This window comes from Actinia tenebrosa, unplaced genomic scaffold (genome assembly GCF_029948245.1).
Source record: "Actinia tenebrosa isolate PJP-AT-01 unplaced genomic scaffold, QUT_ActTen_1.0 PGA_scaffold9__36_contigs__length_13948895, whole genome shotgun sequence".
NCBI classification, from domain to species: domain Eukaryota; kingdom Metazoa; phylum Cnidaria; class Anthozoa; order Actiniaria; family Actiniidae; genus Actinia; species Actinia tenebrosa.
This window is the reverse complement of record NW_028292586.1, coordinates 3,947,529-3,968,362: the sequence shown is the minus strand read 5'-3', so window position 1 is coordinate 3,968,362 and position 20,834 is coordinate 3,947,529. Positions and strand designations below refer to the sequence as shown.

At 37.3% G+C, this 20,834-nt stretch overlaps 2 protein-coding genes across 3 annotated transcripts; both read right to left on the bottom strand.

Moving 5' to 3' along the window:
* Nucleotides 1-99: 99 nt before the first annotated feature.
* On the bottom strand, nucleotides 100-7,502 carry LOC148904533 (complement C2-like). 2 transcript variants are annotated; one of them, XM_089024787.1, is made up of 10 exons: nucleotides 7,367-7,502; nucleotides 6,216-6,273; nucleotides 5,166-5,351; nucleotides 4,608-4,787; nucleotides 4,196-4,369; nucleotides 3,209-3,482; nucleotides 2,118-2,548; nucleotides 1,930-2,046; nucleotides 1,529-1,631; nucleotides 100-1,184 (listed from the first exon to the last, which is right to left on the bottom strand). In XM_089024787.1, exons 1-10 carry the CDS (start codon nucleotides 7,370-7,372, stop codon nucleotides 572-574), a joined length of 2,142 nt encoding a protein of 713 aa, XP_088880913.1. In that variant the 5' UTR covers nucleotides 7,373-7,502; the 3' UTR covers nucleotides 100-571. The 2 variants fall into 2 exon arrangements, with proteins under 2 accessions (XP_088880913.1, XP_088880914.1); XM_089024788.1 differs by having other exon boundaries at nucleotides 6,216-6,270; nucleotides 7,367-7,492.
* Nucleotides 7,503-8,115: 613 nt separating this feature from the next.
* LOC116308430 (complement C2-like) lies at nucleotides 8,116-20,012 on the bottom strand. The gene is made up of 15 exons (XM_089024785.1): nucleotides 19,808-20,012; nucleotides 17,945-18,005; nucleotides 16,986-17,171; nucleotides 16,408-16,594; nucleotides 15,879-16,064; nucleotides 15,328-15,516; nucleotides 14,606-14,776; nucleotides 13,764-13,949; nucleotides 13,201-13,380; nucleotides 12,754-12,927; nucleotides 11,767-12,040; nucleotides 10,676-11,106; nucleotides 10,479-10,595; nucleotides 9,559-9,652; nucleotides 8,116-9,196 (listed from the first exon to the last, which is right to left on the bottom strand). Exons 3-15 carry the CDS (start codon nucleotides 17,019-17,021, stop codon nucleotides 8,584-8,586), a joined length of 2,838 nt encoding a protein of 945 aa, XP_088880911.1. The 5' UTR covers nucleotides 17,022-17,171; nucleotides 17,945-18,005; nucleotides 19,808-20,012; the 3' UTR covers nucleotides 8,116-8,583.
* Between the last annotated feature and the right edge of the window lie 822 nt (nucleotides 20,013-20,834).

Genomic DNA, 20,834 nt, shown 5'->3' with positions numbered 1-20,834 from the left:
GGCCCAGAAGAATAACCAATTTGATTTAAGGTCTCTCCTCCCCCATTAAGTGCATCTTTGAGATCTGCTTTTTTAGAAAATTGACGAATAAGACTAAGATATCTGGTACACGCATTTTATTCAAGAAATGCACTTTTCTACAATTTAACCTTCAAAGTTATTTTTTAAAATTTAAACCCGTGATGATTCTAGTTTACCCCAACAGCTAGATCAAGTTGGATATTTCAGTCTCTTATACTATGCAGTAACTGCATCCTTCTGTCCAACTGGCGTTTGGTATATGTAGGAATCAAAATAGTCGTTTTGTTATGGAATTGATTTTTTTTTTCAATCTGAAGCACAATTTGGATTAATCAGTCACATGTCACTCCATAGTGCGTCAAAGAAATGATGATCAAGAGATATAGTTGGTACCTGCGTCTTACACCTATATAATTTCTCATTTTTCAATATCAATGTATGATTATTAGTGAATAGTCATTATTGCGTAGCCAACACCTCTTCTTATTTCTTATTGGTATAACAAAAGCCTACGAATGTTTTTTAAACACGTTTTATTATCATTTAGTCATTATTTCTTTCCCTTTTCTTCTCTCATGGTCTTTTTGATCCAGCTAACAAAAGGGGCTACCCTTGTGTAGTATCCGTATTTATCTTTCAAACCGCACCCCTCCCCCCACGAGACCAGGCCAGCAGTCACCCATCTTAATTGGCCATCACGTAGTATTTGCCTTACAAAGCTTCCACCGCTGTCTCCTTTACACGTGTCATTTCCGCCCTTGCCATCTCCTGCGCAAAAAGTGACATTCAAGTTTAAATGGAACTTTGTTTTTTCTCTACAAAGCTTGTTATTCTGAATTTCAAATGCCGACTGTAGAAGAACCTTAGATCTTCTATTGGCGTAAGATGGGCTTTGTCCAAGTCGAAGTATCTGAGTAGCACCCCAACCTGCTACAATCCCAACGTCTCCAGGTTCAAGTAATTCCTCATTATTTCTCGGTAGACAAACTGTGCGGACAAAGGGACCGAGTTTGACGTCTTTGCTAAGTTTAACCAATGCTATGTCATTCTCATAAAATGGAAAGTGCCTGTAGCCTGGATATTTCGAGATTTTCTCGGTTTGCAACTCCTGTTCCGATGGATCTTCTTCCTCAAGATCATAATCACCAGCTTTTACAGTCCACCTAAAAAGGACAGAATAACATATGTATGTATGAATAACCTAAAGTTGACATCGTGTTGGGCCCCCAGCAATGGCTTTGAGTGTTTGTCTCTCTTTTAAAGTAAAGATGAACGATGTGCATGCTGTCTTAATTCATATATTGTTGTATTCTCTTGTGGTGAGCTGTTAATATCAATCGACGTCATTATATGAATGTAACTAAAGTTTATTTGCCGCCTGGATGCCCCGAAATGCCTTGTGATCCAAGATGCCTGCCGTATCATCGAATTTGTCCATCCATTCCTTCATGACGAAAATGAAATTTTTTTTTGAAAAAATTAAGTTTAAATAATCTTAAAATCTTACATTTCTGGTGTGGAATGCAATGCAAGCTCTCCAAAGCAGTGTGCTGCAGTCAAAACCCATCTCTTGTCAATTAGTGCTCCTTCACAGTAAAATTTTAACTTATCTTTAAGCAAAAAAAAAAAATTAATAATACATTAGTAGTTTATGGTTAACCACGTGTCATTCTCTTAAAAATAATATTCTTTGTTTAAATTGTAGCCATATTCATGTGTCTTCTCATGCTCAATCGTTTAACAAAGAATCTTATTCTCAAGGGAATGGCACATGTTCTGAAATGGGAAAACATTACTATGTAAATAAGAGAAAATCATGTCAATGATTTCCAGGGGTAAAGGGTGGAGGGGTTGGATTGCTTTTAGCTTATAGAATGAGCTGTATATATTTTAAGATATTCAACGTACTATTTTTATCAATTCTGTGAAGTCCAACCTGCCATGGCCATCTTCCACGATCAGCTATGTTGCCCCCAACCAATCTTGCTCGCGGATCATAGTCACTCTTTCCGCATACAGTATAATCTGGTATGAATACAAAAAAATATATGTTTTTTACAAAACTGATACAAATGACTGTGCTCCAACCAACTTACCAATTTTTACAGATTTATCAATTGCTTTTTTCAGTTCTTCATAGCTGTTCACCATAATAACGTCTTTTTCGTTTTTTCCAATCGCGTAAAGCTCGCGAGGGTGTACATTTTCCCCAACTCCAATAGCAGTAATTTGAACTTTGTATTCATCCCTTAGAATTATCGCTGCTGCTTCCGGTTTTCCCCCAATGTTAGAACGACCATCAGTGATAAAAAACATAGCACGTTGTCGTTTACTTTCCTTCTCCACGAACACAACTTTTCTAGCCATTTCCAGAGCGTGCCTTGTCGCAGTGCCACCACCCAATTTTTTTATTTTTCTTAGCTTCTTTATAACACCATTTGTTGAAGTTGCTCCATGGTCTCCAAAATTGAATACTAATTCTGGTCTAGTACCGTAAACGATGGTTGCGATTCTAGTACCTTTAGGCCTAAAAATGTTAGAAAAAATGTTCTGATCATAAATTCATATCCTTTTCTCAAAAAAATATATTGGAAAAAATTGATATTGAACTAAGAAACTGATTTACAGTGAGGACATTCGAACCATGAACACTTTCGAATTTTTCGTTACGTTTTTTTTAAAACCATACTGTAAATCATCCCTTGAGCCAATCGATTGGAAATAAGATTTATTTTCATCACTTGGTGTATTTGAGCTCAATGCTTCATTTCAGAGGGTTTGAAACAATAGAAAGTTTAGGTAGTAATAACCTGGGTAAAAACCAAACGGTTAACTCGGTTAAAGTGTCCCCTTTGTAAAAGTCATAATACATAGAAGAAATAGAAAACGCGCGCGCGTGCTGTCTGCAGTTATAAAGCACGCGGGGGTTGAGAGAACACGAAAGAAGTGTTAGGAGATGCACGACGCGTAGCGGAGTGCTTTTCGACACTTCTCGAGTGATCTGCCAATCCCAAAGTGCTTTATAACTCCACACAGCACAGCACAACTAGCAAGTTTTTTGACTGAAAAAAACTGAAAGTGCGCGCGCGTGCTGTGTGCTGTCATAAAGCACGCGCTCCCAACAATAAATCTCGGCGAGATTAAGAACAATTATTTTATAATAATGTTTTTAATTATAAATACTGACTTCCACGTCGCACCAAGCTGTCTGACAATTGCTATAGCAAAGTCTTTTGCAAGCTTGAATTCTTTATTTTCAATACTGGAGGAGGAATCGAGAACAAACAGAACATCCAATCCTCCTTGTGCACCAAGATCTATGGCTCTCGCCCTGGTGTCCAAGCCACTAATGTTACATGTTGAGTTCCCCGAAGAACAAGTGTACTCCATCAAAGCATCGAGGTTTTTGCGGAAAAGAATTGCGGTGTCATTCACGTTTTTAACGAAGTGGTGAAATTCGTCTTTGTACGAAAAAAGAGAGAAGTTTTACTGATCTTTAATATATTGGATAATTGCAGAATGATTTTGCATTGTAGACTCAATTAAACTAAGAAAACTCTTACGTTGAGGCTAGATTATGAAATATAATTTTACAAATTACAAATATCTCGGCGCTGATGGGTTGTTTTTTATTACCAATAAGAGGACAGACAGATAAAGCTGACGTCAACGAGCGCGCGCTCTTTCCGTTGGTTGTTTTGATCGCTAAAAATTAGAAGTTTTTATCGTTTTTGGTATTGTTAAATTAACAAATAGACATCAGATTTTTATGTGTCTGTCCTCTTATTGACGGTAAATTTCGCCATCACACTGTCAAAGTAGTATGCGGATCCACACTACTTTGACAATGTGATGGAGCAATTTATCGTCAATAAGAGGACAGACACATAAAAATCTGATGTCTATTTGTTAATTCAAAGTACGTTCCAATAACAAGCACTAGATTTTATATCCGGTTATTATAGCATTCACATGATTATCACTATTTTTCCTGGATGGCATGCCATTCGGTAACCTTATCCACAGTATTTTGCAAGCATACCTGGTCAACTAATACCCCATTGTACCGCACTGTGCAACGTGCAAATGCAAAACTTGGACCAATCTCGACCTTGAGGTCGTACTTCCAAGTACTAGTAAATGTCAACAAATATAAAGAACTACTCTTTCTTACCAACACATTTAGCTTCGGTTCCATTCCATGTGCCATTAAAAGTACAACGCCTTATACTCGACCCTTGCAGTATATATCCTTCTTTACACTCAAACCGAACAATGGATCCGAAGCTGTATCGATTACCTTTCTTGATACCACTGGTGGGGGTACCCAGGATTGGACAATCTGAACCTAGTAACATGTCAATCAGTTGTGAACAAAAATCTAATGTGTGGGACCACTTTTGTATGATTGAGGCAGAAGATAAAATTCCATTTTCATTTTCCAATCTTTAGGGAATTGTCGGCTAAAACAATTTTTATCGGAAGAGTAAGTACGATTGAGCTAAGCTTTATTTTTTGCCTGTTGAATAACGTTCTTAGAAACTCTAAGTTCTGGATTCGACTTTAGATACGAATTGGGAACTTACTTCCATCGTCACAGACAGCCACGCTTCCACTCCACTGTTTGTTCTTCAGACAAGTACGCACTGGTGATCCTGTGAGCTTGAATCCAGACTGACAAGTGAACCGTACAGAATGACCAATGCGAAAACTATTTCCAATTCGGCGACCGTTGTCAGGAAACCCAGGATTCGGACAGGCCTTGACTATAAAGAGAGGTTTTTGATATCAACAGTTTCCTACATAGTCGTGGCCAAAACTTCAAGCTCATGAAAAATGGATGAATAAAAAGGGATAGTAAAAGTTACACCAATTCAATTCTAAATGGAGGCATTTGCAATTCCCTTCAACAGTATCCCTTTTTCTTTTGTTTTGTTTTGCTACAAATCATAGTTAATAGATAATCTATTAACTATGTACAAATGTATTACCAAAAACCGTTTGAAAGAGAAACCCTATTGGAATTATTGGTCTAGCATGGACATTAACTAATGCTCCACGTTTGGAAACTTTTGATTGAAAATTGAAAAAATCAATTAATAAATCCACTTTAACCAGTTCCTATGCAAAGAATGAGAGCAAACCTCTGCAGTAGGGTAGCCTTCGAGCAGACCATTTTCCTTCAAGACAACCTATGGAATCTGTCCCCACCAGCTCATAACCTTTGTTGCACTTGAAGAGAAGTGTGGAACCATGCGAGTACGTTTTGTCTGTGGTTTTTATTGTTCCATATCTGATCCCGAGAGTTCCTTTTATTCTGCATTTGTAAACTGTATGAAAAGAGACGTGAAAAATACACTTAATTCCTTTGAAAAGGCAAACAAAGGTTAATGATTCTTGTGCTCATCAAGCACTCTCGCAAAAGCATTTCTCATACTCATGAATATTTAATTAGGAGAAAACAAAGCAAATCACTACTGTGACGGTCGTTTGGAAATGTGTTCTTAATTTGCATTAAATTTCGTAAAATTTTTCTTTGATTTTCTCCAAGAAATATTCATTAGTTTGAGAAGTAATTTCAAACACTTGAGAGAGTTCTTCCTCCGATTTCCAAACACCTCAAAGTCAGTTAAAAAAACTCGGCTGCGCCTCGTTTTTACAACTCACTTTTCGGTGTTTGGAAATCGGAGGAAGAACTCTCTCGCGTGTTTGAAATATTACATCATGCATTAGTACCCTGTTGTAAATTTCCAGCTTATATCCCCACTAAATTAAAATCTTCGACTTCTTCTTTGACGTATAGTTAGATGCACTTTTCTAATAATGACAGTTCTAGGTATACACCTATTTCAATAATAGTTTCGTTCGACATGGTTTCGTATAGTTGCCATACTTGATGCTTTTTTTTTGCATACCAAGAAAATTTCGCAAATGCCATCTAGAAACACTGTTGTTTTTTTGTTTTTTTTTCTTTTGTTTTTGTTTGTTTGTTTGTTTGTTTTTCGTTGTTTCTTTTTTGTATCTCCATGTTAGCCTTGCATCCAAGATAGTTTTGTTAGCTAGGGTCTAATCCAAAGTGGAAAACGTACACTTGCAGGAAGGTGTAAATCAATATATATATTTAGTTATTTATTGCGTGATTTTTTGTTACATATTACTTCGTGGGGAATAAAGCAGTTAATGACATGTCTTACCTGTTGGAATGGCGTGTACCAGCCCCACACAGACGACAAGAATGTATATCAAAAGCTGCTAAAAAAGAAGAATGTCAATAAAGAAGAGAATGTCTATCTACCAGGGGCGGATACGGGGAGGGGGGGAGGTGGATTGGGTGGATTTCCATCCCCCTTTTTAGAGTAAAAGTGAATATTTTTTTAGAAGAAGGAATATGATTGCATCTAATTACAAAATATGCCAAGAGTCAAAATTTAGCTGCATTCACAAGTATGCAGTACACTGTATGTTATAATCTAATCATTTTTTCCCCTTTGTACTGCAAAAAGAAGCTCAACTGAACTTTAAAATAATTATCCACCTCCCCTGTTTAAAGTCCTGTATCCACCCCTGCGTACGATTGTGTTATTGTATGTCTTTCCCACTACTTCCCTGTCTGCTTGAATTACCTTTTGGTGATGGCCTAATCATTGGTAAGTGACTGCCTAGTGAAGGGATCTTGCATGGAACTTCCTGTTTGTCTAAGAGATACTCACTCAATGTACTGTCTGTCGTTCCGTCTGTCTGTTTTTCTGTCTGTCTTTCCATATATTTTCCTATCTACTATATGCATAACTAGATCAATAAACAGGATTTTCCCTAGCTCCATACAACATGAGGGGGGGAAACCACAGGACAAGAGTCCCATATAGTTCCTCCAAAATAAACGTTTTACGAACACTAATTACTAATAAGAAACTTTAAAAACAGAAAGATGCTGCTGACATATCTATCAGAACTTAGGAGCACCAGGGGATATTGTATGAGCGGCATTTTGAACAGTATGACTTCCAGGTTCTAGTTCTGTCAATGTCAAATGTAGTGTCAAGTTTTAGTGTCTGTAAAGAAGAAGTTTGAAAGTTTTCGTAGAGGAGCAGTTGCGGATTGAGGATGACAAAGCATTCCCTAGATAAACTATGCTGTTGAAAAAAATTTCCTGAAAAGTGTAGCTTTGCAATGGCTGGGCTGAAGTAGCTTAGCGGAAGTCGATCGAAGAGATATAGAGCGTGCAGTGGAACTTGTTACAAAGTTGAAATGCCTAGCTCATACTGACCGAAATAACATTTATAGAGTCTATAAGGTTTTTCGTGCAATAAGTGGAGACAATGACAAAATATCAAGGTCGTCAAACCTGCATTTGTTGGAAGGCGTAGCTACTGCGGATATCAAAACCTCATACGTGTTGCTGAACCTACTGGATCATGTTCTCAGTTCCTCTTTAAGCAGCTTGAAGACATCCCTTAAGAATGTGTCGAGGCTACACTTTATTACAGGTTGACCTTTCTAGCTATGGATAAACAAAATCTTATAGACTAATAAATTACCGGAACTCAATTTTAGCATGGTGCCTGGATGCCAGCCAAGAGAAGCATGCTTGGTCAAGTCTTTGGGTCTAAAATTAACCATTACTTCAATCAAGTGGGGCTTTCCAAGACAAGTCAAAGCGACCTACTCTCTTATATTTATACTGTTCATTCGACATCGTTTTTGTCATCAATATTAGGATATCTAGGATTGCCGCTGTTTTTCCATGTTATGTCCTTAAAGATGGGCCCAGAAGAATTAAGGTCTCTCCTCCCCCCTCTTCCCCCCTTCCTCTCTTCCCCCCTTCCTCTCTTCCCCCCTTCCTCTCTTCCCCCCTTCCTCTCTTCCCCCCTTCCTCTCTTCCCCCCTTCCTCTCTTCCCCCCTTCCTCCCCTGGTGAGAGGCGAGTGCCTACCGCTAAGCCACCTTTGATTTACCAATATATTTATTTATTTATAAGCAATCTTAATATCAATACAAAAATATATGGACTAGTAATTGGAAAATAGAGTGATCTCCATTAATTGCATCTTTGAAATCTGCTTTTTCAGAAAATTACATAAATAAGACTAAGATATCTGGTACAAGTTTTTTATTCAAGAAAAGCACTTTTCCACACATTTAACCTCCAAAGCTACTTTTTTTATTTAAACCTAAAATGATTCTAGTTTACCCCAACAGCTAGATCTAGTTTTATATTTCTCTTACCATACAGTAACTGCATGCATCTGTCTAACTGGCGTTTATATATGTAGGAATCAAAATAGTCGTTTTATTATGCAACTGATTTTTTTTTTTGCAATCTGGATTAGTCATTTTGGATTAATCAAACACATATGACTTTATAGTGCGTCAAAGAAACGATGATTAACAGATAATAGTTGGTACCTGCGTCTTACACCTATAAAATTTCTCATTTTTCAATATCACTGTATGATTAATAGTAACTAGCCATTATTGCGTAGGCAACACCTTTACTTATTTCTTTTTGGTATAACAAAAGCCTACGAATGTTTTTAAACACATTTTATTTATCATTTAGTCATTATTTCTTTCCCTTTTCTTCTCTCATGGTCTTTTTGATCCAGCTAACAAAAGGGGCTACCCTTGTGTAGTATCCGTATTTATCTTTCAAACCGCACCCCTCCCCCCACGAAACCAGGCCAACAGACACCCATCTTAATTTTCCATCACGTAGTATTTGCCTTACAAAGCTTCCACCGCTGTCTCCTTTACACGTGTCGTTTCCGCCCTTGCCATCTCCCGCGCAAAAAGTGACATTCAAGTTTAAATGGAACTTTGTTTTTTCTCTACAAAGCTTGTTATTCTGAATTTCAAATGCCGACTGTAGAAGAACCTTAGATCTAATATTGGCAGCAGATGGGGGCTGTCCGGGTAGAAGTTTCTCAGTAACACCCCAACCTGCTACAATCCCAACGTCTCCAGGTTCAAGTAATCTCTCGTTACTTTTTGGTAGACAAACTGTGCGGACGAAGGGACCGAGTTTGACGTCTTTGCTAAGTTTAACCAATGCTATGTCATTTTCAATGAGTGGACTGGGCTTGTAGTCAGGATGGATTGAGATCTTCGTAGTTTGTAACTCTTGTTCCGATGGATCTTTTTCCTTAAGATCATGATCAGCAGCTTTTACGGTCCACCTAAAAAGACAGTACACAGATACATGTATTAATAATTTAAAGTGGAAAACGTATTCCTCAAAAAAAAAGCTTCGAGTACATCAATAAACTTTAACCGACCAAATGTTGACGTTATTTTGTGATAAATAAGGGGACATACCACGCTAAACCATCGGAAATTAGATTTTTACTACGAAAAAAAGGAAGAAGTTTGAAAGAAAAAAGGTTCCGAGCTCACGCTGGCCCCGTGCCTTATCGATTTCTAATTTGTTGACATAATTGTCTTGTATGTCTTCTTATTTACCACGACTTTGGACCAATAAGAAAGCGAGAAAAAAAATAATCAAGTAAAAAAATGTAAGTATATAATATTTTTATTTTACAATTCTGGTGTGGAATGCCCTTCAAAACAGTGTGCTGCAGTCAAAACCCATCTCTTGTAAATCAGTGCTCCTCCACAGAAAACTTTCAAGTTATCTAAAAGCAAAAAAAGAAGAAAAAAAGAAGAGAATATACATCAGTGGTCTTTAGCTAAAAAATGAATTGAGTTTCTGTTATGTTCTCTTTTATTTTATCGTAGCTACCAATAAACAGACTCGCACCGAGGCCTGGAATCGATATGTATTGCATGCCCAGTATAAGAATTGGTTAAATAGGAGCTCAAGAAGTCAATTATTTACTGCAAAAGATAATGTGCAGAATTTGAACACTAGAGAATTGTAACCTGAAACGTCTTTTTTTAAATAGTTTTTTTAAGATCTTTTTTGCATTTTCTCGCTCGCCGCCATGCAAGATATCTCTTACTGTCGTTCTACACTAACCGTGAACACTTCAGTTTATTTATTTTTTATTTCTTCTCTTTCATCATTTCATCTCCTTGAATAGCTTTTATAAACTTTCAACACATGTAACTCGAATTCTATTGTTTTCGATTCGTAATCTGATTGGTTGTCAAACTCGAGGGTTCACGGTTTTTTGTTTTCCAACTGACGCGATTTTAATATCCGATTCAAAGCTTTACTTAAACGCTCAGGGATATTAAAATCTGATCCGCATTCCAGCACATGAAAATTTTAACTATAATATTGCAGGATTGCCGCACGCAGATTAAGGAAATGTCTGCATGAGTCCTTCAGTACGTTTTGGTCAAAATAATTTTTACAAAAATGTCTTCAAGGTAACAAAAACATAATAAATAGGCATCTCAATAAGTACCAGCGATAAAAGGGATGTATAAAGAGTGCGAGGATCATGTTTCGGTCACGTAACGAACTGCATATATTTTAAGATGCCATCAACGTACGTTTTTCATCCACTCTGTGAAGTCCAACCTGCCATGGCCATCTTCCACAATCAACTATTTTGCCTCCAACCATTCTTGCTCGCGGGTCATAATCACTCTCTCCACATACAGTATAATCTGGTATAATTAATACAAAAAATAAGGTTTCTAATATTTTTTTAGAAAACGGCTACAAAACTGTGCTGCAATCAACTTACCAAGTTTTACAGATGTATCAATTGCTTTTTTCAGTTCTTCATAGTCGTTCACCATAATCACGTCTTTTTCGTTTTTTCCAATCGCGTAAAGTTCGCGAGGGTGTACATTTTTCCCAACTCCAATGGCTGTAATTTGAACGTTGTATTCCTTCCGTAGAATTATCGCTGCTTCTTCCGGTTTTCCTCCAATGTTAGAACGACCATCAGTGATAAAAAACATAGCACGTTGTCGTTTACTATTCCTTGTCACAAACACAGCTTTTCTAGCCATTTCCAGGGCGTGCCTTGTCGCAGTTCCTCCACCCAATCTTTTTATTTTACTTAGCTTCTTTATAACACCATTTGTTGAAGTTGCTCCATGGTCTCCAAAATTGAATACTAATTCTGGTCTAGTACCGTAAACGATGGTTGCGATTCTAGTACCTTTAGGCCTAAAAATGTTAGAAAAAATGTTCTGATCATAAATTCATATCCTTTTCTCAAAAAAATATATTGGAAAAAATTGATATTGAACTAAGAAACTGATTTACAGTGAGGACATTCGAACCATGAACACTTTCGAATTTTTCGTTACGTTTTTTTTAAAACCATACTGTAAATCATCCCTTGAGCCAATCGATTGGAAATAAGATTTATTTTCATCACTTGGTGTATTTGAGCTCAATGCTTCATTTCAGAGGGTTTGAAACAATAGAAAGTTTAGGTAGTAATAACCTGGGTAAAAACCAAACGGTTAACTCGGTTAAAGTGTCCCCTTTGTAAAAGTCATAATACATAGAAGAAATAGAAAACGCGCGCGCGTGCTGTCTGCAGTTATAAAGCACGCGGGGGTTGAGAGAACACGAAAGAAGTGTTAGGAGATGCACGACGCGTAGCGGAGTGCTTTTCGACACTTCTCGAGTGATCTGCCAATCCCAAAGTGCTTTATAACTCCACACAGCACAGCACAACTAGCAAGTTTTTTGACTGAAAAAAACTGAAAGTGCGCGCGCGTGCTGTGTGCTGTCATAAAGCACGCGCTCCCAACAATAAATCTCGGCGAGATTAAGAACAATTATTTTATAATAATGTTTTTAATTATAAATACTGACTTCCACGTCGCACCAAGCTGTCTGACAATTGCTATAGCAAAGTCTTTTGCAAGCTTGAATTCTTTATTTTCAATACTGGAGGAGGAATCGAGAACAAACAGAACATCCAATCCTCCTTGTGCACCAAGATCTATGGCTCTCGCCCTGGTGTCCAAGCCACTAATGTTACATGTTGAGTTCCCCGAAGAACAAGTGTACTCCATCAAAGCATCGAGGTTTTTGCGGAAAAGAATTGCGGTGGCATTAACGTTTTTAACGAAGTGTTGAAATTCGTCTTTGTACGAAAAAAGAGAGAAGTTTTACTGATCTTTAATATATTGGATAATCGCAGAATGTTTTCACATTATAGACTTAATTAAACTAACGAAACTCTTACGTTGAGGCTAGATTATGAAATATAATTTTACAAATTACAAATATCTCGGCGCTGATGGGTTGTTTTTTATTACCAATAAGAGGACAGACAGATAAAGCTGACGTCAACGAGCGCGCGCTCTTTCCGTTGGTTGTTTTGATCGCTAAAAATTAGAAGTTTTTATCGTTTTTGGTATTGTTAAATTAACAAATAGACATCAGATTTTTATGTGTCTGTCCTCTTATTGACGGTAAATTTCGCCATCACACTGTCAAAGTAGTATGCGGATCCACACTACTTTGACAATGTGATGGAGCAATTTATCGTCAATAAGAGGACAGACACATAAAAATCTGATGTCTATTTGTTAATTCAAAGTACGTTCCAATAACAAGCACTAGATTTTATATCCGGTTATTATAGCATTCACATGATTATCACTATTTTTCCTGGATGGCATGCCATTCGGTAACCTTATCCACAGTTATTTGCAAGAATACCTGGTCAACCAGTACCTTATTGTACCGCACTGTGCAACGTGCAAATGCAAAACTTGGACCAATCTCGACCTTGAGGTCGTACTTCCAAGTACTAGTAAATGTCAACAAATATAAAGAACTACTCTTTCTTACCAACACATTTAGCTTCGGTTCCATTCCATGTGCCATTAAAAGTACAACGCCTGATACTCGACCCTTGGAGTATATAGCCTTCTTTACACTCAAACCGAACAACGGATCCGAAGCTGTATCGATTACCTTTCTTGATACCACTGATGGGGGTTCCCAGGATTGGACAGTCTGTACCTAGAAACATGTCAATGAATTGTGAACGAAATTTTTAATGTATGGGACCACTTGTGTATAATTTAGGCAGAAGATTAGATTCCATTTTCGTTTTCCAAACTTTAGGAAGTCGTCAGCTTGAGCAGATTTTTATAGGAGTAGTAAGTAAGCTTGTGTTTCTTTTCTTTGTTTAGCTCGTTCATATGAATTAAAAAGCTTAATTCTACCCTTTTTTTGCCTGTTTAACAACTTTCTTTTCCTGTATCCAACTTTAGGTACGAAATGGGAACTTACTTCCATCGTCACAGACAGCCACGCTTCCACTCCACTGTTTGTTCTTCAGACAAGTACGCACTGGTGATCCTGTGAGCTTGAATCCAGACTGGCAAGTGAACCGTACAGTACGACCAATGCGAAAATTATTTCCAATTCGGCGACCGTTGTCAGGAAACCCAGGATTCGGACAGGCCTTGACTATAAAGAGAGGTTTTTGATATCAACAGTTTCCTAAATAGTCGTGGCCCAAACGTCTAGCCCATGAAAAATGGATGAATAAAAAGTGATAGTAAAAGTTACACCGATTATATTCTAGTTGAATGCATTTGCAATTCTCTTCAACAGTATCTCTTTTTCTTTTGTTTTTGTATTTTTACAAACGTATTAGCAAAAAGCCGTTTGAAATGAGAAACCCTACGGGATTTGAGTATAGGTCTAACATGGACATGGATGAATTGATTAATGCTAGACGTTTGAAGGTCTTTGAAGAGATACATGGTTCCTAAACCTTTGAGTAAAAAATGAAAAATAGATTAATAAATCCACTTTAACCAGTTCCTATGGAAAGAATGAGAGCAAACCTCTGCAGTAGGGCAGCCTTCGAGCAGACCATTTTCCTTCGAGACAACCTATGGAATCTGTCCCCACCAGCTCATAACCTTTGTTGCACTTGAAGAGAAGTGTGGAACCATGCGAGTACGTTTTGTCTGTGGTTTTTATTGTTCCATATCTGATCCCGAGAGTTCCTTTTATTCTGCATTTGTAAACTGTATGAAAAGAGACGTGAAAAATACACTTAATTCCTTTGAAAAGTCAAACACAGCTAAACAATGATTCCTGTGCTTTCGAACACTTTAGCATAAGTATATCAGTACCCTATTGTAAGTTTCCAACTTATATCCCCACCTCAAATTAAGATCTTGGACTTCGTCTTTCAAGTATAGTTAGATGCACTTTTTCTAATAATGACAGTACGAAGTAACACCTTTTTCAATAAACGTTGCCATCGCCAAAGGCGATAGGCGATAGGTCATTCCGACATGGAAATGGTTTCATTGAATACAAAGAACATCGAGTCAGTCTCAACACTAAGGTCCATGTTCTTGACGAGAATAAGAAGCAGAAACACAAGTCATTCCAGCTATTCTTGGATCTTGGAATGACCTATCTCATATCATCGGCATTTTTCACCTATCGCTATTGCCTCTTGCCTTTGGCGATGGCATGGTTTATGAAATAGGGGTTTCTTTTCCAACCTTGAATAGAAAAAGGATTTTTCTATTTACTACCCCCAATCAAAAATTAAAGAATACTCAGTGATGCAGCACTGACATAATATGTGCATCAACTCCTTTTATATTCGTTCGCATGCTTGTAAAAATCTGAAATGCCAAAAATACAAAGGACTTCTTTGAGGTCTTACTTTCGCACTTAGGTTTCTTGGTCCATTTTCCATTACTTCTACATCGTCTCTGGGGTTTTCCAATCAGCTGGTATCCAACATCACACTTGTAAGTCACCCCACTGCGGTAGGTAAACTCTTTGCCAGTGTAGTTACCATGCTTGATGTGTGAAGGCTTCCCACACGAGATGGCTAAAGACATTAAACAAGATCATATAAGAAATTGGACTCAACATTGATAAAACAAATAAATGGAAATAAATTCATCATTAGCAGCAGCAGCATCCGTAGCATCATCTGTATCATTATCTACATCAACATGCTTGGTTTACGAGGATTACACCTCACAAATGGCTTTCCGCACGAGATAGCTAAAGACAAAGAAGATCAGATAGAAAGTCGCCTCAACATTGATAGATAAAAATAAATGTAAATAAATTCATCATCATCAGCAGCAGCAGCATCTGTACCAAAAACCTGTGGAACTTAACCGGAAAACCCATAGAAAACCCTCGACGTACAGGAGAAAATGCGGTTCCGCAGTTGTCCAAAAATGACGGTACTAGTCATATAAGATAATCACATAAATCATTATGTAATTTTTGGAGGGGTTCAAATTGCAAGTAAAGCCACGGTCAACAACTAATTGCGCACGAGTTTGTTGTCGCGCACGACATGCAGACTCCAAGCCTCCTTTGGTGTGCAATAACTAAACTTCATTTTTCCAGACAAACTGTACTTACGTTGGCAAGTTGGAATTTCATTGCTCCAATTTCCATCTTTCTTGCAAGTGATGGAGGCTGTACCGTTAACTTTATAGCCAGCATAGCATCGGTAAAGAATTGTTGAGCCAATACGATGAGTCCTTTTAATCTGAACACTTCTTTTGCCGTACCTGATTCTACCCGGATCCTTGCAGCGTAAAGCTCTTTCTGTTGTTAGAAAAAAAAAGAACTTATGTCTGTAAGAGTGCTCTCACATGTTACAGGCATGACTAACGGGTTTTTAATAGATAATAATGTTTGGATGGCAAATTTGAAGAATAAATTTAAATGGTTCTGAATACTTAGTAAAATGCCAGAAAAGATATTGGCTTCAAAATTTATTAGTCCAGGGTTTGCATGCTTGCCTATTCATGTCAGCACAGTCAGGTAATCTAAATAAATAGAGCACTCTAAGAAGGCAGATATACTGGTTGAGAGAACGCAAGAAATGTGGGAAAATAGCTTTATCTTTTCCCATCTTAAGCAAAAAATATTTATTGCTGCAAAATAGAAAGATAGTTTCTACTTACTTTCGCATAAGGGAGCTTTGTGACTCCATTTTCCATTACTTCTACAAATGATAAATGCTTTGCCATCAATTCTATAGCCAGAAAGACAACGATAAAGAATTCTTGAGCCAACACTGTATCTCTTTCTTGAGATGCTTTGCTTGCCATTTTTCACTCTTCCAGGATCTTTACAGACAACTTCTTTCCCTGTTGCCACAATAAATAAATGATATAAACTCTTAGTTTATTCTAGCTATAGTGTGTTTGGGTTTTACGTTTGTGCCATGATGTTTAGAAAATTAGATGATTTTTTACGAAAATTGAAAAAAGAGAAAATTCAATATTAATTTGAAAATGTCGTTGTTCAGCAAAGAAAAAACTCCTGATAAAAATGTTGATAGAAAAGTACAAAGCCGGGCATGCGTTTTCTGAATATCATTTTCATACACAAAGTTTCACAAGAAAAAGGTATTCATTGGTGTTCCCTTTATCGCAGACCTACTTCCCTTACAAAATATGCAACAAAAAGAAAAGAAAAGAAACAACTTACGTTTGCATTCAGGCAGGTCATTGCTCCATGTTCCATTTTGAGTACAAGTAAGAGACGCTTCCCCTTGGATTTCAAATCCAGGAAGACATTGATAAAAGACAGCTTCTCCTGCACTGTACGTTTCATTGGTTGTGTTCAGCATGCCATGTCGTATCTGCCCTGGTTTTTTTGCAGATGACACTTTTTTCTGCATTCGTGAAAAAAGTATTGCTGGTTTTCAATCATTCCAGGAGAATATAAATAATCACGATTGTTGATGATAGTGTTATTGGTTAGTGATAAATGTATTGCTGCTTTGCATTCATTGAATCACGAGAATAAACTACACTGAAAGTAAAAGCCGTGTCGGCCATTTTTGCTGATGAAACGAGAGAGACTGACTGAAAATTAGAAAATCACCATAATAATAATGTCCCCAATTAGTGCCAATAGGCACTAGAACGATAAGTCGCAATGAATATATGTATGAACACGTACATATAATATGGTAATGGCGGCCATGTCAACCAGCAAATTATTTAGAACTTAGCTAACTGACTGACTAGCTCGAATCATGAATTTAATTACAAAATTCCAACCTTGGCAGAGAGGAACCTCATCACTCCACTGTCCATTGCTCATGCAAGTGAGATTTGCAGTACCATTGATAGTGTATCCAGGAACGCAATCAAAATGAATTACGGATCCAGCGCTGTGGATACTTTCAGCAGGACTTCGATTGCCATTAGAAATTTGTCCAGGATCGTTGCAGCGAACCTCTCTTTCTGTTTCCCGCCCGAAAAATAGAAGAAAATATAAAGATTAAAGCTCAATCTCAGCTACACTGTAGTTTGAAGTTCCCTTTTCAAAGCAATCAAAGTTTGATTTTAGGAATTTTCGCGCAACAAAATTATTGCTCTTTTTGTCTTTAATACGACGGACGCCTTGAAGGTCAATATGGTTCTGTGGCTATCAATTTTTGTTGGTCGCACTGCCAGTTTTTGTCTTTCGTTTAAGGGTATAAGGTGATTCATGCATAGTTAATAGAGGAAGGATAAACATGAAAACGAAGTCTTCACTCTTCGCATCGATAAAGATGGATTTAAGGGGTGCTATTCAGTGCTATGGATGTTTATAACCTTGAACTTCAAATTCATGCTGCACTGCTATGCATGCATGGAGTTCAATTGTGTACAGTTAATAATAAGATAAAATTATTATTGAATTTGTATTAGTATAGGTAATAGGACTACATGCTAATAAAATCCGAGGACTGACAAAATTGCAAGAGGCCGGTTGAATTCAATTATTTCCAAATTGGACAGACAAGTAGTCTTATATATATTGCAGATTACTTATATCATCCCAAACTATACTAGACTGATTCCATAGGTCATAGTTTTCCCTCGCGGAAAGATGCAAATGGAAACCATCCAAATTCGTCTTTAATTTGGACAGGAAAGAGAATTTAAAAATAATACAATAGTTGCTTATATGGGATTATATAGTGATAATACATTTAAGTGCATGTTAATGTATACTAAATTGCTTGCCTCACCTGTTGCCCATGGAAGAGGTTCCGCCAGAACGATCAAGACGAGAACAACGCATATAATGAACTGTTAAATGAGATCTAAATTAGTATAACGCAATAATCATCATCATGGATATTAGTATTCCATGAAGCCTATGTATTTGTGCTAGGAGAATAGCATTGCTGGCCTTTGGCAAGAGATGATGACGGAAAGAACACTGATTTGAAAAATGCATGAAATGAACCGGACTAAGAAAAAATAAGTCATTATTTATCAATTATACAGTTGCGAAGTCCGCTATCATCTTCTATCAAAATGCAGTGAGATCTGCAAAATTCGGTGGATAAAACTACTATTTTTTTATTTATTTAGAAAAACCAGAAAATGACTCGGAAGGTAAGTGTCGCAGGAAGCGGAACATGCAGAGACAGGTTATAATTAATCTTCTGATGTTGTCGTTCAGTTTACATATCAAATAATTAGTAGTTGATTTTATTATTTCATGTTTTTCTTTATTTGGAGGAAAAGAAAATCACAAACCAATATAAGAAAAGCAAAAATATTTCCAACCATATAGGCTAGCTGGACACACAGTTGAGAGAAACCGAATGTTCTAGAAGGACAGATAGTATTTCAATCTGAACTTTTCTTTTCAAGCTGTTGCAGACTATTTCTAACCATTTTTAAAAAGGTAAATATGATCTCTACAGATCTAAAATTGCTATAACTTAAATATTTTGAAAGTTTGAAGTGCGCACTTACTAAAAACGAAAGCATTTGAAATCAAATCTCAAGCGCTTTTGTGACCTTGTACAGACGCAATTACGAGACGAAAGGTTGGTACTTTGAAATTACGGCCTGCAGGCTGAGCTGGACGTGTTGGGGCAGCATTTTATTACAGGTTGACCTTGCTAGCTATGGATAAACAAGATTTTTATAGCCTAATAAAATACCGGAACTCACATTTAGCATGGTGCCTGGATGTCAGCCAAGAGATGCATGATTTGTAGCATTTCATTAACTCGAAATTTTCACGGAAAAAACATATGCCAATTGGAGATAAAATAAAGCCTTGTTTTCGCATGCTGCTTGATACTTCCGAATCGTTATTGTATGGCGCTATCTTTGATAATAATATCATTTGAATGCTTTGTTCTTGATAAACGTTTTCTGTATAAGTCTTTACGTATCCTGCCATGCTATCATCGCTCTCTTTTCTGTTACTGCAAGTTTATTAATGCGATCATTATAATAAACACATGCATCAGTAAATATCTCCATGATTAGTCCATGTCTTAGTATTTGAACTTACTAGTTTGTATCTTTCAGCTAGGTACAATGCTAAAGCAAGCAAGCCTGTTTCCACATAGAAATATTTGCAAAAAAATCTACTGAATAAAAACTAGTTTCTTAAAGTGCACATGAACCCTTCGACAATACTTTCAGTACTGATTCTGCATAAAGTAAATAGTTGATTGGTAAAATATTTCTTGATTTGAGTGATGCGTCTTTAAGTTATGAAGGTTTATACTTCCAATATGTTAATGATGATGACGTCAGGTAAGGTATTTGAGTGTTTTTGTTGTAACTAGTAATACTAAATGCTGGCCATTTTGAAAACAAAAATTGTAAATAGCTTTCATGTAAACCATGAGTAAAATAATGATGCTTTTTAAATACTGTTTCTATGAACCAGTTCGATTTTGTATATTTGATTAAGCCTTAATAGACGTCACACTCATTAGCATATTGGAAGTATAAACCTTCATAACTTAGAAACGCATCACTCAAATCAAGAAATATTTTACCATTCAACTATTTACTTCGTGTAGAATCAGTACTGAAAGTATTGTCGAAGGGTTCATGTGCACTTTAACGTTTCATACCTTCAAGTTTATAGACGCCATGGTCTTGCAGTTGAAGATCTTTGCGAATTTCCTTGAATTCTCAATTAAATTGAAACTCACTTAAGCTTAAGTATAAAAGTTCCTTAGTTGTCTGAGTCTCAAAGCACTTGGAATTATTTCAATAACCTTGCAATTTTGAACAAATCAAAGGGACAGAAATTGATATTTAGGTGACCTTCACAATATGATTTATTTCGAGAGAGTTGAACTTTTTTTGTGGTCTTGGGGGAGTTTCTAATTTCAATCAAGCAAAGCAGGAAGTAGATGGCACAAGAATAACGAGAGGTGGGAATTGACTTAAGATGTGAGAAGGAATTCTTCTTTATTTGACAAACCCCCTCAGATTGAAGGATGGTACAAGTGAATCACCTCAGGGAGAAGGATGGTACAAGTGAATCACCTCAGGGAGAAGGATGGTACGAGAGAACCACCTCGGGGAGAAGTAGTTACAAATTACCCACCTCAGGGAGAAGGATGATACAAATGAACCACCTCAGATTGAAGATGGTACAAAAGAATCACCTCAGGGAGAAGATGGTATGAGAGAACCACCTCAGGGAGAAGTAGGTACAAATGAACCACCTCAGGGAGAAGGATGGTACAATTGAACCACCTCAGGGAGATGGATGGTGCAAATGAACCACCTCAGGGAGATGGATGGTGCAAATGAACCACCTCAGGGAGAAGGATGGTACAAATGAACCACCTCAGGGAGATGGATGGTGCAAATGAACCACCTCAGGGAGATGGATGATGCAAATGAACCACCTCAGGGAGAAGGATGGTACAAGTAAACCACCTCAGGGAGAAGGATGGTACAAGTAAACCACCTCAGGGAGAAGGATGGTACAAATGAAACACCTCAGGGAGAAGGATGGTACAAATGAAACACCTCAGGGAGATGGATGGTGCAAATGAACCACCTCAGGGAGATGGATGATGCAAATGAACCACCTCAGGGAGAAGGATGGTACAAGTAAACCACCTCAGGGAGAAGGATGGTACA

Excerpts from the sequence above, each read along its gene's own strand:
- LOC148904533 (XM_089024787.1), bottom strand. Across the intron at positions 4,370-4,607 it reads GGCTGTCTGTGACGATGGAA|GTTCAGATTGTCCAATCCTG; the intron begins GTAAGTTCCCAA and ends ACATGTTACTAG. Across the intron at positions 3,483-4,195 it reads AACCGAAGCTAAATGTGTTG|ACGAATTTCACCACTTCGTT; the intron begins GTAAGAAAGAGT and ends TTTCGTACAAAG.
- LOC116308430 (XM_089024785.1), bottom strand. The coding sequence starts at position 17,021 with ATGGACAGTGGAGTGATGAGGTTCCTCTCTGCCAAG. Across the intron at positions 16,065-16,407 it reads TGACCTGCCTGAATGCAAAC|GGAAAGAAGTTGTCTGTAAA; the intron begins GTAAGTTGTTTC and ends TTGTGGCAACAG. Across the intron at positions 11,107-11,766 it reads CAGCTTGGTGCGACGTGGAA|GCCTAAAGGTACTAGAATCG; the intron begins GTCAGTATTTAT and ends TAACATTTTTAG.